Source organism: Moschus berezovskii, chromosome X, assembly GCF_049115385.1.
Source record: "Moschus berezovskii isolate FMDL1 chromosome X, NW_MosBer_1.0, whole genome shotgun sequence".
Lineage (NCBI taxonomy): Eukaryota > Metazoa > Chordata > Mammalia > Artiodactyla > Moschidae > Moschus > Moschus berezovskii.
Genome location: NC_142488.1, coordinates 29,285,861 through 29,305,708, shown reverse-complemented (window position 1 = coordinate 29,305,708; position 19,848 = coordinate 29,285,861). Strand labels below are relative to the sequence as shown.

At 38.3% G+C, this 19,848-nt stretch overlaps 1 protein-coding gene across 6 annotated transcripts in view; it reads left to right on the top strand.

Moving 5' to 3' along the window:
• Positions 1 to 19,848, top strand: part of DMD (dystrophin) — a 2,246,075-nt gene that overhangs the window by 1,887,370 nt on the left and 338,857 nt on the right. For all 6 annotated transcript variants that reach the window (XM_055393453.2, XM_055393450.2, XM_055393451.2 and 3 more), the window contains one exon: positions 7,638 to 7,784. In XM_055393453.2, the coding sequence (XP_055249428.2) occupies positions 7,638 to 7,784 (147 nt within the window). The remainder of the gene's footprint in view (positions 1 to 7,637; positions 7,785 to 19,848) is intronic.

The window sequence follows — 19,848 nt, the reverse complement described above, 5'->3', positions numbered from 1 at the left end:
GAAGACAATGCCTTTGTTTTGTTGCAAAGTGGTTGTTGACTGAACTGCTAAATCTATATTTGAACAAATCTTTACGTAAAGATAAGCAAAGTTCTGACAAGCAATTAAATGTCATAAAAAAGAAAAAATTTGGCATATCAAACATATAGCATTCTAAATCAGTACTTTTATATCTATAATCAGACAGCATTTAATGAAGTGAAAATTCTGCCTGCATGAAACTAGTCACAATAAAATTAGACTTGGTTTGCTCTTTCATGGCGAGCATATTCCAGATGTTTAAATATTTCAAAGAAAACCCAGAGTATAATGGCTTCCTTGAATGTTTTCTCAGTTACTGCTTCCAAACTAGAATAAAATCCAATGAAATTCTGGTGGTACTTAAATAACACATCATATTGTTCAGAGTAGACTGTACTTTTTTGGGTGTTTTGTGTTTAGTGTTTAATTATGTAAACATTAATATCTATGTATATTAATAATATCAGCAATATTAAAAGTGCTAATATTTGAAATACAATCAAATTCTATGTTATTTAAATGAATTTTACCTGTATTCAGTCTTAACCACTGGGCCTTCAGGGAAATCCTCTGTATTCACTCTAGGCATAACATGTCCTGTGACTCAGTGTTTAGGGGGCCATGCTTCTTGTTATGTACATGTCTAGGCATTGACAGCTAACATCAGTGAGCCGTCCTCAGGTGGTTTGGAGCTGCCACTAGAAGCCAGGTCACATGTTTAAGTGAAGACTGACTTAGACACTCTCGTGCCTTCTTTTTCTCTTCTTTTCTACCATCATCTGTCTCCTTTTCTCCATTGTCCTATGCTCAGCACCCTCACCATGACTTCTAGCTGGCAAAAGTTCTTCATTCTGATCAAGCCCACCATGATTATCTTCTCAAAGTGAACCTTTGCCCCAAATTACCTCTTTAGCAACAAACGTCCCCCTAATCAAAGCTTCCATTTATCTTAGCAAAGACTTAGGCATTCATATTAAACAGAACATATGGCTTTTTTCTTTTAATAATAATAATAGTGGTAGCAGTGGTATTAAAGTTGTAGTAGTCAACATTTAAACAGATGCTCACTATTCCAATTCAGTTAGGATCTGGAGTTCAACAGTTAATTGAAAAAGTCAGTAAAAAATTTTATTCTGTGTAAAATAGTCACTAATATTTTAATGCTTGTGAAGGATTTTTACTTCAAGTGTAGATTCTCTGATTAGAGTTTGCCATGAATTACACTGATACTACAGACTTTTTGATTTCCAGTGCAGGTTTCCTTAATGCAGACAGAATCCATTGGGAAACATGGGAAGCATTCTAAGTACTTTAGAAACCTTCTAAACTTTTCATATGGGTTTCCTAATCTCTTACAGTTGCCTAGTTGACACCAATTTGGTAATACTTCTTTTTCTTTATTAAAGCAACTTTCCAGAACATTTAACCTTATTTTTTATAGGAATAATAACTTACTTTCTTTTTAGGATTCTAGTTCTTTGGTTTAGGAAATCTTTCATTAATTTATGTAACTGCAATACTAATTAGCAAAAGCAGGTTTGAGAATAAACACACATTGACAAGTCAACTAATGAGAAATGAACCCCATGCTTATGACACATACTTCTTAACATTTTACTAAGTGACTGTTAGAGGCCCCAGTCAGTATGTTTCTCAGACAATGAAGACTCTGGCTAATCTGATGAGTCTTAAATGGAGATCAGTTAAGGGAACTTCTGCTACAATTGGTAGATACAAGCAGAAGAAAAACAAAAAAGAAGCCACGATCCCATGACTGTTTGTGTGTGTGTGTGTGTGTGAGTGAGTGAGGGGACAGGAATTTAGGGGAGAAAAGGAAAGTAGAGGGGAAAGGAAAGAGTGTGTTGTGATTAATTATGAATATTGAAACTTATTTTTTAAAATCTCCTTCATCCTCCAGAATACTGATGCAGGATTAAAAATCTGTGTCCACAGCAGGGGAAAGAGAGGGTGGGATGAACTGGGAAAGTAGTAATGACATATATACACTGCTGCTGCTGCTAAGTTGCTTCAGTCGTGTCCGACTCTGTGCGACCCCATAGACGGCAGCCCACCAGGCTCCCCTGTCCCTGGGATTCTCCAGGCAAGAATACTGGAGTGGGTTTCTATTTCCTTCTCCAGTGCATGAAAGTGAAAAGTGAAAGTGAAGTCGCTCAGTCGTGTCTGACTCTTCGCAACCCCGTGGACTGCAGCCTACCAGGCTCCTCCATCCATGGGATTTTCCAGGCAAGAGTAATAGAGTGAGGTGCCATCACCTTGCGTAAAATAGCTAGTGGGAAGCTGCTGCACAGCACAGGGAGCTCAGCTCAGCGCTCTGTGATGGCCTAGAGGGGTGGGATGTGGGGGTGCGAGGGAGGCTCAGGAGGGAGGGGATATATGTATACTTATAGCTGATTCATGTTCTACAGCAGAAACTAACACGACATTGTAAAGCAATTATCTTTCAATTAAAAGAATGTCTGTGTTCAGGACTTTGAGGAAGAAAGTGAAAATCAAAATACTCTAATAAGAGACCCTTGGCCATGTACATCATGTAATCTAAGGGGAGCCAAAATCTGGATATGACTGAAGTGAGGTGGATGCTGAACTCGGAGAGCAAGAGCCACACTAGTGAAGGCAGTGATGAGTGTATGGGGTTAATCTGCACTGTTGTCAGATTCTGCCTGGCTCTCCTTCCATCTCTGCAATGATTCCTCTTTATGATTCCCACTCAAGTGATATTTACTTGTGGTTACTAGAAATGGATGTTATTATCCAGAAGACAATGGCTCCATTTTTATTAACATTGTCTTTGTCCAGGTTTCCCCACTGACATTTAAGAAATCTGATTTCTAACCTTTCTATTACGCCAAGCAAAGTGATTATGAATTTCTTTTTAGAGATATGAATTCACATTTATGGAGTTTAACCGCCTCTCTCCATGGGCATTTATATGATTCTTTTATGTATGTATTTATGAGAAAATAGAATAATATTTGCTATCAATTCCTATAACAACTTTCTATGTTTCAGAATGATTCCTATGATATTCCACTGATGTGAAATTAAATAAAGATGAAAATATCATTAATAATTTTTGTATCTACATGGTCAGTCAGACAGGTTTCTGTCCATTTTTCTTTGTATTTTTTATATAAAATTCACATACCATAAAATTAATAGTTTTAAAGTGTGTGATTTGGTGGTATATAGTATATTTACAAAGCCATGCCACCATCACCACTGTCTAACTCCAGAATGTTTTTGTCATTCCCAGAAGGAACCCCATGATTCTTTAATATATTTTTAATGGCCACTTTTCAAAAACTGTAAGTTCAACAGAGTGATGTGTCAAAATGTCATATTACCTATGAACTATTTAAGGGTCTTACACGCCATACAGTGCCACATTTTAGTGATGAGATAGTCACGTGGATTTGGATAATACCATTCTTATTTAGAATGTACACACTGGTTCCTTCCATTTGGAGTCAGAAGGAACTGGAAGGTTATAGATGAAGTCCTTTTAAACAGTGCTTTTATCAACATTCAGTTCAGTGCAGTTGCTCAGTCGTGTCTGACACTTTGTGACCCAATGAATTGCAGCATGCTAGGCCTCCCTGTCCATCACCAACTCCAGGAGTCCACCCAAACTCATGTCCATTGAGTTGGTCATGCCATCCAACCATCTCATCCTCTGTCATCTCCTTCTCCTCTTGCCCTCAATCTTTCCCAGCATCAGGGTCTTTTCCAATGAGTCAGCTCTTTGCATCAGGTGGCCAAAGTACTGGAGTTTCAGCTTCAACATCAATCCTTTCAATGAACACCCAGGACTGATCTCCTTTAGGATGGGCTGGTTGGATCTCCTTTGAGTCCAAGGGACTCTCAAGAGTCTTCTCCAACACCACAGTTCAAAAGCATCAATTCTTCGGCACTCAGCTTTCTTTAGAGTCCAACTCTCACATCCATACATGACTACTGGAAAAACCATAGCCTTGACTAGACAGACCTTTGTTGACAAAGAAATGTCTCTGCTTCTTAATATGCTGTCTAGGTTAGTCATAACTTTCCTTCCAAGGAGTAAGCGTCTTTTAATTTCATGGCTGCAATCACCATCTGCAGTGACTTTGGAGCCCAAAAAAATAAAGTCAGCCACTGTTTCCACTGTTTATCCATCTGTTTGCCATGAAGTGATGGGACCGGATGCCATGATCTTCGTTTTCTGAAAGTTGAGCTTTAAGCCAACTTTTTCACTCTCCTATTTCACTTTCATCAAGAGGCTCTTTAGTTCTTCTTCACTTTCTGCAATAAGGGTAGTGTCATCTGCATATCTGAGGTTATTGATATTTTTCCCAGCAATCTTGATTCCAGCTTGTGCTTCATCCAGCCCAGTGTTTCTCATGATGTACTGCATATAAGTTACATAAGCAGGGTGACAATATACAGCATTGACGTACTCCTTTTCCTATTTGGAACCAGTCTGTTATTCCTTGTCCAGTTCTAACTGTTGCTTCCTGACCTGCATATAGGTTTCTCAAGAGGCAGGTCAGGTGGTCTGGTATGCCCATCTCTTTTAGAATTTTCCACAGTTTATTGTGATCCACACAGTCAAAGGCTTTGGCATAGTCAATGAAGCAGAAATAGATGTTTTTCTGGAACTATCTTGCTTTTTTGATGATCCAGCTGATGTTGGCAATTTGGCCTCTGGTGCCTCTGCCTTTTCTAAAACCAACTTGAACCTCTGGAAGTTCACGGTTCACATATTGCTGAAGCCTGGCTTGGAGAATTTTGAGCATTACTTTACTAGTGTGTGAGATGAGTGCAATTGTGTGGTAGTTTGAGCACTCTTTGGCATTGCCTTTCTTTGGGATTGGAATGAAAACTGACCTTTTCCAGTCCTGTGGCCACTGCTGAGTTTTCCAAATTTGCTGGCATATTGAGTGCAGCACTTTCACAGCATCATCTTTCAGGATTTGAATTAGCTCAACTGGAATTCCATCACCTCCACTAGCTTTGTTCGTAGTAATGCTTTCTAAGGCCCACTTGGCTTTACATTCCAGGATGTCTGGCTCTAGGTGAGTGATCACACCATTATCTGGGTCGTGAAGAACTTTTTTGTACAGTTCTGTGTATTCTTGCCACCTCTTCTTAATATCTTCTGCTTCTGTTAGGTCCACACCATTTCTGTCCTTTATTGAGCCCATCTTTGCATGAAATGCTCCCTTCATATCTATAATTATCTTGAAGAGATCGATCTCTTGTTTTTCCTATTCTGTTGTTTTCCTCTATTTCTTTGCATTGATCACTGAGGAAGGCTTTCTTATCTCTCCTTGCTATTCTTTGGAACTCTGTATTCAAAAGGGTATATCTTTCCTTTTCTCCTTTCCTTTTGGCTTCCCTTCTTTTCACAGCTATTTGTAAGGCCTCCTCAGACAACCATTTTGCTTTTTTGCATTTCTTTTTCTTGGGGATGGTCTTGATTCCTGTCTCCTGTACAGTGTCACGAACCTCCATCCATAGTTCATCAGGCACTCTATCAGATCTAGTCCCTTAAATCTATTTCTCACTTCCACTGTATAATCATAAGGGATTTGATTTAGGTCATATCTGAATGGTCTAGTGGTTTTCCCCACTTTTTTCAATTTAAGTCTGAATGTGGAAATAAGGAGTTCATGATCTGAGCCACAGTCAGCTCCCAGTCTTGTTTTTGCTGACTGTATAGAGCTTCTCCATCTTTGTCTGCAAAGAATATAATCAATCTGATTTTGGTGTTGACCGTCTGGTGATGTCCATGTGTAGAGTGTTCTCCTGTGTTGTTGGAAGAGGGTGTTTGCTATGACCAGCGCGTTCTCTTGGCAAAACTCTATTAGCCTTTGCCCTGCTTCATTCTGTACTCCAAGGCCAAATTTTCCTGTTACTCCAGGTGTTTCTTGACTTCCTGCTTTTGCATTCCAGTCCCCTATAATGAAAAGGACATCTTTTTTGGGTATTAGTTCTAAAAATCTTGTGGGTCTTCATAGAACCGTTCAACTTCGGCTTCTTCAGCATTACTGGTCAGGGCATAGACTTGGATTACCATGATATTGAATGGTTTGCCTTGGAAATGAACAGAGATCATTCTGTCATTTTTGAGATTGCTTCCAATTACGGCATTTCAGACTCTTCTGTTGACTATGATGGCTACCCCATTTCTTCTAAGGGATTCCTGCCCACAGTAGTAGATATAATGGTCATCTGAGTTAAATTCACCCGTTCTAGTCCATCTTAGTTCGCTGATTCTTAGAATGTCGATGTTCACTCTTGCCATCTCGTGTTTGACCACTTCCAATTTGCCTTGATTCACGGACCTAACATTCCAGGTTCCTATGCAATATTGCTTTTTACAGCATTGGGCCTTGCTTCTATCACCAGTCACATCCACACCTGGGTGTTGTTTTTGCATTGGTTCTGTCCCTTCATTCTTTCTGGAGTTATTTCTCCACTGATCTCCAGTAGCATATTGAACCGGAAAAATAACACCTGCACAGATCAAGCTAATCACAACAGCATGTCTAGCCAAGTAAGTGATGCTGTCCTTGTGCACAGAGATCCCATTACACAAACTATTCTCCTAAGTGAGGGAATTTTTCCCTTAGAAATTGCTCATTAGAACATTGGGACCTCATGCGTCATGTTAAAGATCCATAAATGTCCTCTCAATGGAGAAGAGAAGATGCATGATCGTATCCACCCTATATCTGCATTGGCTGCTTCTGATCAACAGATTGTCATGATGCATGGCATCGTGGAATCCTGCTCTGGTGCTCCAGAGACAGCTGAGAAGCCTCATGGGAGCCTTCTTCAGTCATTGCTACAAGGACTAAGATACTAGGAGATCAGGAACTCAGGCTTAGGATTTGACAAAATACCCTCATCTCTAATTGAAACGATTTATTTATGTAGTTGGTACAAAGTATGCATGAAATATTGCATGACTGAGTACATCTTCTACTGTTAAAAAAATAAAAGCACCCACTTTTGGTTGTGAGATGAGTAGAATTCAGAATCTAACAATGTTGTAGTCTTCCCTTTACTTTGCCAATGCAGAATTTCTTCAGAAAGGGATCTAATATAATTGTTAAGAATGTGCACTCTAGAGGCAGACAAATCTGACTATGTATCCCAGTTTCCTCAGTTTTGACCCATGGCGCCTCAGGCAAAGTTTAACCTCTGTGATTTTATTTTTTCTTGTATGTAAAATGGTAATTCTCCAGCTACCAACCAAATAGGGTTATTGTGTAGGAACAAAATCAGATGATGTTTGGACAGAGTTCCTCACAGAATTAGGCATATAACAAGTACTCAGTAGGCATTAGTTGAGTTGTTTAGTCGCTAAGTCATGTCCGATTCTTTGCAACATGACTTAGGCAAGAATACTGGAGTGAGTTGCCATTTCCTTCTCCAAGACATTAGTTAGCTATCCATTAACAAACATTCACTGTTATAATACCACTAGAAAAGGGCAAATGTTACTGACATCCCAAACAGAATACGACACCATGTAGTTCCCATGTGTCTGTTTTCGTTTTTTTGCTTTAAATAGTCTCATCTTCCATTTTGCCCTTGATTATTTCATGCAGGCACTTCGAGGAGAAATTGCATCTCTCAAAGAGAATGTAAGCCACGTCAATGACCTTGCTCGCCAACTCACCACGTTGGGCATTCAGCTGTCACCATATAATCTCAGCATTCTGGAAGACCTGAACACCAGATGGAAGCTTCTGCAGGTAGGCACATTATAAACATTGCAGTTACTTCTCTCAATAAGACAATATACAGATAAGGCTTGTTTGTAAGGAACAGTGCAAGTAATTTCTTCATATGATACTCATGATAATTTGTGAGTGTATGATATTTTGTATTATTTAATATTATCTTATTTCTTTTTTTAAGCATATTACTATTAATTTTTAAATGGCTTAAAGTTAGACTTTCCTATATCTTGTAATTAACATGAAAGATAATACTGAATCATGCTTTAAGAACTAAATTACTGGCATGCCATTACTTTGTACTATCATAACTTGGATTTTTAAAATGTCTTTCCTTTTGGAATCCTAATTTAAAACTAAAGTTAATGGTAGGACACATTCTAAATCTTTCAAAGAAAGGATATCCTACCATAAACCAACTCATGGAAGTTTTTCATAGTAAATAAAGAGAATGTAATTGTGCTCAAGGTCACGCTTACTAGCTATGGGACCTTTGGCAAATTGACTTTTCTGTGTCTCAGTGTTTTATCTGAAGGAAATGGGAATGTTAAATGTTCCTAAAATATTGGTCTTTGGTTAGGATGAGTAAGTCAAAATAATGGGACGTGCTTAGTACAGTATTAGCTACATAGTAAAAAAAAAAACACTGTGAATTCTAGTTCTTGGTGTTACTGCAGTTATAATTGTTATTATTATAGCATACAGATTTTGGAATCAGACTTACTTGAAGTCACTTGACCTCTTTGCTTGTCCATTTCCTCATCTCCAGCATACTTGCTATAATATGGAAGGGACTAATTGTTGTAGATTTATTGGTACAGTACCTGGCTAATAGTAAGAACTCAGACAATGGAATGGTGAAAGAGGTGTGTCTATACTTTCCCTTCATGAAGGCTACCACTAAACCCCCACCCCTGCAACTGGTTTGATTATAGAATTAAAGAATCGTTTCTTCTCTTTTTCCAGTTTCATAAGATGCGCAGAGTATGCTCCTAGGGACAGAGAGGAAAGAGGAAACTGGGTTTTAAAATATTTGCTTTCAGTGTTTTAGTAAAAAAAAAAAAGATAAACCAGATTACTTTTCCTATGTGCAGTCCATTTAGCGATGTGATTGAAAGTCCTGTTGAAGAATTGTTAGATCTTTAATAAAAACAAGACCTCTCGAGATCTCATATAATTTAATTTTTCTTGTGATGAATAGTCTTGAAATATAAGTGGCATTGATTAAAGCCAGACAATATAGTTAAGAGATTACACGCATTTCTATGTCTATTTGCTCCATAGTGGTTATATACTATTAAAATCTTATCAGTTTCATCTTTAGTATATTTTTTTCATTTTAAACATAAATAAGGAAAGTAATAAATGTCCAAGGAAAACCAATTGTCGCATTTGTTCCTTTCAAGCACTCTTGAACCATTATCTTAACATTACTTTTAGAGAGCCAAATGCCACATTTACTTTCAGAATGTGATATAAATTTATGAAAATGACATGTAATTTTACAAATGAGATAAAAAACATTATTACTGATAGGAAAAGAAAGTATAAAAAAATCAGCGTGAGTGATCCATCATAGTTGTACTATTTATTTAAATATAAAATATGAGAAAATAGTACAGTTTGATTTTATCCATTCTTTAAAATGAATAAGGGACTTGGTTATAAATCTAGGGATGTACATAAAGAAGATAGGGTGTTGTAGCAAAAAAAAAAAAACTGTAGGAGTGAATGATAGAACACCTAACTGCAAACTGAAGCTCAGCTATTATTTGACCATATTATCTTGGGAAAGCCATTTGACCTCTCACAGCTTCCATTTCCACATTTGTAAAACAAGATAATGCATTTTGTCTTAGGTCACAGTCCGTTCAGTCCTGATTCTGTATGTGCATATCTGGGGGAGATCCACATATGTTGGAATTTAGTTTAGAATCAGTGGATTTGCTTCCTCTTCATAATACAAATGTGACTGACTGGAATTGTATTCCTTCTTCTATTAGTATAATTCTAGCTTTTAAAACCCTCGTCCCCAAACACCCTTATAGACAACCTTCTCATAGTAAATGGTTCAGTTTGTGGTATATGCTCTTATTGTGGCACATTCCACATGTTGCTGTTTTTTAATGTGACTTTAAAAGTAGACTTAAGTTTTTTTTTAGCAGAGAGGTGATAAATTCAAGGTTTTGAGTTGCACATAGCTGAGTCAGCTTGATTCCATTCTTTTCTCTGACCAGAATCTAACCACTCTGCTATATTATAAATGTGAGTACTTGTTCAGAAAAGGAACAAAGCAAGAAATGAGTTTCACATCCTATCCCCATTACTGGAAGAGCAACTCATACAACCTATCGAGAGCATTGTCCATTTAGAAGAATGTGTGGGAGACTAAAGGATTACCCGGCTTCTGTGAAGGGGAGTGTAAGCCCACCATTATTGTGACATTGCGTTAATTCATTCACTTACAGTGCTATGTCATGATAAAAGTGAGAGTTCATCTTTGCTTCTGGGTTTGCTAAGACAAAGAAAAAGTAAGAATGGAAAATTGGGGTAGTGGGAGGGTAGATACAAGTCTAAGAAAAAGAGTCTTACATTTGAGCAATAGTGTAATTGAAGAAGTGGAATGCCATACTACCAGGCTATAGATACTTGATATCAGAATATCCTGGGTTTGCCTTTGGGGCGGGTGGGAAGGCTGTACTGTGTCTTTTTGCTGTGTGCGAGCTTTTCTCCAGTTGCAGCAAACAGGGGCTACTCTCTAGTTGTGATGTGCAGACTTCTTATTGCGGTGGCTTCTCTTGTGGAGCACAGTCTCTGGGATGCAAAAAAGTGAAAGTCAGTCAGTCGTGTCCAATTCTTTGTGACCCCATGGACTGTAGCCCGCCAGGCTTCTCTGTCCAGGGAATTCTCCAGGCCAGAATACTGGAGTGGGTAGCCATTCCCTTCTCCAGGAGATCTTCCCAACCCAGGGATCGAAGCCAGGTCTCCCTCATCATAGGCATTTTCTTTACTGTCTGAGCCACCAGGGAAGCCCAGGGATTCAGTAATTGTGGCACACAGGCTCACTCGTGGTTCAGTTGCTCTGCAGCATGTGGAATCTTCTGGGACCAGGGATCGAACCCATATTGCATTGGCAGGCGGATTCTTATCAAGCCACCTGGGAAATCTGTCCTGGGGTTCTTACATGGGCCATTAATTTTTACTTTAAAAAAAAGTCATGCTGGTTTTCTAGCTGTATGTAATATCTCTCAAAGTGTTAGAAACAGATAAACCATGTAGATCTGAACATCAACAGCAGGGTAAGACCCAGTCACAGAATATCTGTACATAGAAATAGAACGTATAGGGAGTTCTGGACTTATATTGAATCCACAAATATAAATATAGAGCCATTGCTTTGCCCATTTGAAACTCTCTGTGGGAATAAAATCCTGTTTTCTCCCTCAGAGTGGGCACGTTGGTGTGGATGTTTCTATGACACCATTGGACAATGTGTTTTTGGCAAAGAAAAGCATTCTTCCTTGTAATAGCAAAAATTTTTCATGTGCATTGTTTCACTTAATCCTCAAAACGTAATGATTATGAATTATGATTACATAATATCATTGTGTCCTTGTAAAAGTAAGGAAACAGACTTAGAGATGATAAGTGACACATTCACAGTCACACAGCTTTTAAACGGCAGTCACAATCTAAATCAGATCTGAGCTGCAAATCCCTCCTCTTTTTGTCGCCTCATCTCACAGTGGACTTAACAAAGTCATACTTTAGAGCTGTTTTGGGCAACACAATATTTCACTTTTTTTTTTCATGCTTCCCCTCGTTTTTAAATGATCCTCGGGGATATTAACTTTGAAAGCTTCCTTTGCAAACCAATGGATTAATGAGCCCCAGTTCGTATACTCCTTAAAATCACACCTGTCGTTTCAAATATAAAATTATAAAGCATTATATTTCTCATTGTCTTTAGAACTCAGCAATTGTACTAAAAGCAACCAAAAGTGAATTTAATGAGTTAGCCTTTAAAGTGGAACCAGTGTTAATATCTGATCCAGGAGAAATAAGCATTGAAACCAAATGGGAAGAAAATTAAACTGATGATAAACCCTTCTAATTTTGAAGCAGTGCACATACTTTTAGTGCCGAAGTTATTCTCTTCAGTCACCAAACACAAGTACTATAGGGAATATTCTATAAGAAAGTATGAGAGGGAATATTCTATAAGAAAGTACTACTAGGGAACGTTCTACCCATTTCTCACCCTCATGAGTAAACCCATGAATAGGAACAGAAGCTGAAAATACACTTTAATATAAAGAGTAAATGCTTTGTTGACTGTAGGATGTATGAAATGTAATCACTTGAAAAATATTAAATATGAAGACATTTCTCTGTGTGACATTCTTTAAATATGTTTAAGAACAGCATCATGAATTATGTATGTTTTTAAAGGTTTCCTAAAAGTTTTCCGAAGTCATATGGACAGTTCTGTACTCTATCTTCACATCTTTGCGGTAACTGGATGTCACGGGGATCTAGACCCTCATCTTCTCTACACTCCCTTCCTTCTTTCATTCTTTGCTTCTTCTTTAGTTGGCACTGATTAAGCAGCTACTGTGTACCAAGCAGACATCGTCATTGTCATATCTGGTCCAAGGACATCATGACCAAAACTCTCTTCACCACTTGTGCCAACTTAAGCAAAGTTTTATAGATAAATTTTCTTTCATTACTTCCATAATGTCCCACCTTCCTTCCCTTTCTCAGCTTATAAACTATATATATATATATATATATATATGCTATTGTGACACTAATACTATAAAAGTAGTACCTTTTCAGATCTCCTATTTACAAATTCTGCAATAGTTTCTGACTGAGAGTTTGATCTCCATAATCAGATTAGCAAGATTCATGGAAGGAACCATATTTAGCTGGGCAACAGAAATATTTTCATGGCTTCATTAAAAAAAAACTAAACAAGATTTTTAATTAAAAAAATTAAAAATTCCAACAGAGCAGTTTATGTTCTTTACTTGGGTGGGAGAGGTTTTTCAAGCAGGCTATCTCTCATGCTCTCTCTCTGTCCTTTTCATTATTGAGCACATGATTTGATGATCCTTTAAATGCATTGATGGATTTTGAACATTTTCCTCATGTTCTTTTTTTTTTTTTTAAGGATCTTGTACTAATCATTTTATGTTGTGCTTTATGGGGTCCCTTCTAGGTAGGCAGTGTAGGTGACCTGGGCAGATTCCTCTTAGAAATAATGTGGACCCATTACCAACTGAGGGCTTCGCTGGTGGCTCAGACAGTAAAGAATCTCCCTACAATGCGGGAGACCTGGATTTGATCCCAAGGTTGGGAAGACCCCCTGGAGAAGGAAATGGCAGCCCATTCTAGTATTCTTGCCCGGAGAATCCCATGGACAGAGAAGCCTAGCAGGCTACAGTCTATGGGGTCACAAATAATTGGACATGACTGAGCAACTAACACTTTTTTGTATCCACTGAGGGTTGGTCTACTGCTATCTGCTTTGCATGCCTTTCCTGGACTTTTTCTTTAACAAGACCAGAAATGATTCTCCTTGTGGTTATATCACAGAACTCAGTAGAAAATGATGCGTCTGTGGCTATTCTCAAAGGAAATGTTTTCCTGCATCAGTGGTTCTAAAATGTTCATGACACCAGAAGACTTACTAAAACACAGATCACTGTGTGACTGCTGTGGATGGGCGCCACTTGGGGAGTTTCTGATTCAGTAGGTCAGGGATGGGGCCTGAGATTCTGCAGTTCTAACTAGCTCCCAAGTGAGGCTGATGTTGCTGATCCAGGGCTCACACTTTAAGAAATGTTCTTCTATATTAAGCACTTGCTGAGTACAGCTAAGTTTAAAAGATTTTTTTTAATAATTACACACACACACACACATATATATATGTGTGTGTGTATGTGTGCTAAGTTGCTGCAGTCATATCCAACTCTTTGTGACCCTATGGACTGTAGCCCACGAGGCTCCTCTCGCCATGGGATTCTCCAATAAAAAACATCTCATGGTACCTTGCACCTTATATATAGATATAAGTATGTATATATATGACTGTGGGGTTAGACAGTGGGAAATAAGTATAATGTCAACAGAAAATTCTATATTAGAGGAGTGTTACAGTGCTACAGAAAGATGGAGACCCAAGCACGTGACTTGTCTTTGAGCTGAAAGAAGAGGGTAAAGGGAAACTTAGTAGATTCCTGGTAACACCATATGAATTTGTAAATCCAAAACTGTGAATATGGATAAATGTAATAAACATAATGTAAATATGAATTTAGAGTTACTGTATTTCATGACACATGATCTAGAACTATGCTTTCCACTCTGATAGCTACATGTGGATACTGAGCCCTTGAATGTAGCCAGTCCAAATTGAGGTGTGTTGAAAGACTTTGTACCAGAAAAAGAATGTAAACTATCTCATTAATATTTTTATACTGATTATATGCTGAAGTTATAATATTTGATATACTTGGTTAAGTAAAATATATCATATAATTAATCTCACACATTTCTTTTTTTTTATTTGTTTGAAGTTAGGCATTTCTCTTAAAAATGAACACAGTGAGCCTGTAGCTTCAAGTAAAACAACTGACAGTGTTTGTTTCTTTTTTACTTTTTTAATGTGTCTACTAGAAAATTTTAAACAGTGTATGCAACTCTCGTTCTATTTCTGTTGGATAGTACTGGTCTAGAAAGTAGTTCTCAAAACCTAGCATGGATAAATGTCACCTGCAGAGCTTGTTGAAACACCCCTCAAAATTCAGTAGGTATTGGTTGGAGCCTATGATTCTGCATTTCTGTCAAGTTCCTAGGAGATGCTGTTGATCTGTGACCACCTGTAAATTCATCCTCAAACTGTGGGTCACAGTTTTATAGAGAGGTGTGGAAATATAGTTTTGCATGAAGCTCCATCTGCAGTTTCAGCACACAATTGTCTTGCCCATATACCAGTTGTTATTCAGTTACTGAGTTGTGTCCGACTCTTTGTGACCCCGTGGACTGCAGCACACCAGTCTTCCCTGTCCTTCACTGTCTCCTGGAGTTTGCTCAAACTCATGTCCATTGAGTCGGTGATGCCATCCAACCATCTGGTCCTCTGACTCCCCCTTCTCCTCCTGCCTTCAATCTTTCCCAGCATCAGGGTCTTTTCCAGTGAGTTGGCTCTTCGTCTCATGTGGCCAAAGTATTGGAGCTTCAGCTTCAGCATCAGCCCTTCCAATGAATATTCAAGGTTGATTTCCTTTAGGACTGACTGGTTTGACCCATATACCAGCATTTTTCATAAATTAGTAACTGCAATTGTGTTACTAAAGTCATATAGATTTTTATCAGCTGATCACTTTTTCAGAATTAACAGATATTAAATAGTACTTTAATCATGTGGGGATCCTCTAATTCTTGGAAAGTTAATAAGGGATCCACGGGATTGAAAGACTGAAAGCCACTATCCAAAAATACTGTGGGAAAAATTACTAAAACACATTCTAAACTGTAGGTAGCTTCTATAAAAAGGTTTCAACTAGAACATCAAGTTTGATGTGCCTGTGGGCAGTTTTTGTTTTTGTTTTGTTTTTTAAGTGGAGGATAAAGGAAATGGAAAGAACAAAGGGAAAAGAAGAATGTGTTTGTTTTAGAAAAGGTTAGATCACAGAAGGATTTGTTGACATTAGGATTAGATTGACCTATGACAAAAAGGACAATTAGATTCAAGGAAAATATCTTTTCAGTAAAGAAAGAACAATCATTTATGCTGAACCTCATCTCTGTTTAAAAAAAAAAAGAGGAAGTGAACAATGTCCTTTAAATATTTAAAGGAATGTGTAAATCTGAATGTCCAGTCTAGTTGCAGCGCTTAGAACACACTTGGGGCAAAGGGCAATGTCAAGCTTATGTACATTTTCCTCAGTCAATGTGGCTTACAGTTTTTTTACAGCTAATTGTACTTTAAGTCGAGAGGAATGATACTGAAATTGCCCAGGTAACCCTGAAAGTAACATAGACCAGATGTTCCAGAGTCCATCCTCCCTTACCCCAAAGAAGAATCTAGTTTTCAGAGGCATACTTTATTTTGTCAAAAGCCACCAGGATGTGCAGGACTATAGGGAGAAAAATGAGGTCAGGAGTGTGACCAAACAGTTTTATGAGGTACAAAATGAGAATGCAGCCAGTAGGAGCCAAAGAGATATTTATCAGTTAGAGAGCATGCAAGGCATATTCGTTGTTTAGAGAGTGTATAAAGTGAACCCAAATCATCATAAGATACTGATTTGGTTACCTGAATGCTTGATCTTTCTGGACCACTTACTTTCTGATTTGTTTTCATAAGGAACACTTTTGGCTAGTTCTGAAACTAGCTACTATGGCAATACACATAACTGTTTCATTATTGTTTTCAAAGATGGACTGGGTTCCTGTTAGATGTGTTCAAACAGCACTTTTCTGTATGTATGTATTTCTCTTAGTTTTTCGATCTCTTTAATTTCTCCCCAGAAACACACGTATAATGAGTACTTAAAATTGCCCCAATGCTCGTCTTCTGTTTCCTTCTCCCTCAGTGTGCAGCTGACATTTGCCCTTGGCTCACAATTCTCACTACGTTTTTCATTCTTCTTCTAAGTGTCCTTCTCGCTCCAGGCTGACCTCCCTTTGCTCACTGCAGCCTGACCTCGCCCCAGCCATTCTTCTGCATTTGTTTGCCCTGGCGGTTTGCATCTTTGCTTTTCTCAGTCTCCTGCTGCGTGTGAACCCCCCCACCCCCACCCCGCTAGCAGCTGCTCACATTTCCCAGGCTACGTCATGCACAACATTCAAAGAGCTGCTGTTTTCACATTTCCACCAGAGAGACGCCCCCTCTGCTTCCCTCCACATTCCTCTAGAAATAATCCCCATTCAGAACATATGAAAAGCTGCATGTTAAAGCCAACTCTGTAAGTTGGCCTGGAAGCTGGCTGGTGAAATTCCGAAATGCTATTTGTAAAGGTCAGTACCACAAAGGGCATTTTAAATTAATATAGGCCATCTTAAAATTTCTCGATTCTTCCCAATTCTGTAATGTCCTTAAAATCATCAGCATTATGACAGAAGTTCTCCCTTCAATTAATATAGTCATTAATCTCAGAGGTAGAGATGTGGTTGGAAAATATAAATTAGAAAGTGTTAAAAATACAGGTGGTTTTCTTTTGACACAAGGTCATACTTTTGGGGCCAGTGCCATTGCACCCTATAGATTTTGAGAATTGATTTTAGTCAGTGTTATGCATTGCTGAAATTAATCATGGATTGTATTCATGCTTTGAAGCCTCACAATCACCCTTTGAGGTAGATATTATTGGTATCCTCGTTTTACAAGTGAGGAGATTGAGAAACGAAAAGGTTAGGTTGCCTGCCTGAGTCACACAGTTGGTAAATGAGAGAACCAGGATTTGAACTCGGGCAGCCTGGCTGGCAGAGAAGGCAATGGCAAGCCAGTCCAGTACTCTTGCCTAGAAAATCCCATGGATGGAGGAGCCTGGTAGGCTGCAGTCCGTGGGGTCGCTAAGGGTCGGACACGACTGAGCGACTTCACTTTCACTTTTCACTTTCACACATTGGAGAAGGAAATGGCAACCCACTCCAGTGTTCTTGCCTGGAGAATCCCAGGGACTGGGGAGCCTGGTGGGCTTCCGTCTATGGGGTCACAGAGTCGGACACGACTGAAGTGACGCAGCAGCAGCCTGGCTGGGGAGTCTGTCAGAACAACTATCTATGCTGTACGACTTCTTTGCTCTAAAGTTAGACATGACAGTATTTCCTCTTCTTTTACAAGCCAAAACTTGAAGCAGAAAGTATAACTTCCTCCTAATGTTTATTAATTTGTCAGGAAGCACCTGCATTAAGAATTTAGGAAATGCAGATTTAAAGTAGGATGAGTTTGTGAATTTCAGACCACCATCTCTGGAGTAGCCTGCTGAGCATGGAGGCGGAATCCTTAAGACGAAAAATGAGAATCTCATTCACAGAACCAGGAGGACTTAATCATCAAGTTCTTCCTGAAGTGAGCTGAAATACACTTTCATTCAATACATAGTTTCCATTTAAGAAATATTTTTCTAGTCCCTACTCTGTGCCAGACTCTGTGCTATATAGTATGGGTGCAGTCATGGAAATAGTAAGAAGTCTCTGCCCTAATAGGGATTATAGTTTCTTGGAAAGACAGACATTTTAGAAGTTCCCATATATTAATAATAATTACAAATTGTTATGAATGTGATAAGAGAAAATGTTGGGCATATAGTGAGAACTTAACCTTGTGTGTGTATGTGCGTGTGTGTGTGTTGTGTGTTGTGGTGAGGATGGGCAGCAGGAAAGGCTGATCAGGAAGACTTCCCAGAGAAAGTGGCCTTCCAGCTGAAACCTAAAGGATGAAAACAGGTTAGCTAAGTGACTTTGCTATTCATCTGCAGCTTTTATCCTGAATGGCCTGAAGCTTAAAACTAACAAACTAAAAACAGAATAGAAAAATTCCAGTATGTAAATTTAATTACTAGGAATCATTTGAAGTAATGGACTGCAGAGTTAATATATAATTAAGTCACATCAAAAGAGGATTTCCTATCATATCTCAGACAGCATTTGGTTTCCTTGCTTCATAGTACTTAGGAAAATCTATAGCTATGTGTTTATTAAAAGTTTATCTCCACCACTTTGAATGTTAGCTCCATGAAGGCAGAGGCCCTAACTACCATATCTACTGATAATTGGCAGGTAGTACCTGTTACATAGTAAGCATGCAGTAAAATATTTCTTAAACTGCTGAATGCATGAAGTTGAGCAAAACTGCTGTTGAAAACCAAGTAGATAGTTATACAAAAGGGGGTGTATAGGAAACAAAACTATTATTTCTGAAGAAACAGTATTCATGTCTTAATAAGTTAAATAATTTTCAAAAATTCCAAAAAGAAAAATAATTAATCAAAAATTAAATGTGCATCCTTCCACTCTGTGGTGAACATGGTTCACTCATATTTTAGACCTTTATCAACAATTACTAATCTATGTGCTCTGATGAGATAGAATATACTTAATTTTCCTTTGAAGGAAAATGAGCTAGAGTAGCTTTTCTTCCTTCCCAAACTTTATTTTAGTTTAGGTGTATCTGCTTAGTCGCTCAGTCGAGTACAACTCTTTGCCACCCCATGAACTGTAGGCCGCCAGGCTTCTCTGTCCTTGGGGATTCTCCCTGTTCTCCTCCAGGGGATCTTCCCAACCCAGGGATCGAACTCAGGTCTCCCGCATAGAGGGCGGATTCTTTACCATCTAAGCCACCAGGTGTAATTGACATATAATTATACTCCTTTTATATCTACAACATAATGGTTTGATATTTGTATCTACTGTGAAATGATTAGCCCAGTTAGTCCAGTTAACTTTTGTTACCATACCTAGTTACAAAATCTTTTTTCTTGCAGTGAGAACTTCTAAAATACACTCTTTTAGCATCTTTCAAATATGTAATACAGTATTATTGACTGTAGTTGTCATGCTGTACATTACATCCCTGTGACAACTTATCCTACAACAGACAGTTTGTACCTTTTGACCCCTTTCACTTATTTCACCCACCCACCCTCACCTCTGAAAGCCACCAATCTCCTCTCTGTATCTGAATATTTATTTTTTTGTTGTATTTGTTTCAGATTTCACACATTAGTGAGATCACACAGCTGCCATCTTTCCCTGACTGATTTCACTTGCACATAATGCCCTCAAGGTCCACGTTGTCACAAATGACAAGATTTCATCATACGTTTTCTTTTTCTGTTCATCTGTCAGTGGTCCCTTAGGTTGTTCCCATGTCTCGGCTATTATAAATAATACTGCAATGAATTTGTAGAAAATATAGATGAATTTTCATTTTCTAGTTTACTATAAATAGAATATAGAATATATACTCTTTTTGGGTCTCTTTTCTTTTGGTCAGCATACTTATCTTGAGATTCATCCATAGTCTTCTACAAATCATTAGTTTTTTCCTGTCTGTGGCTGA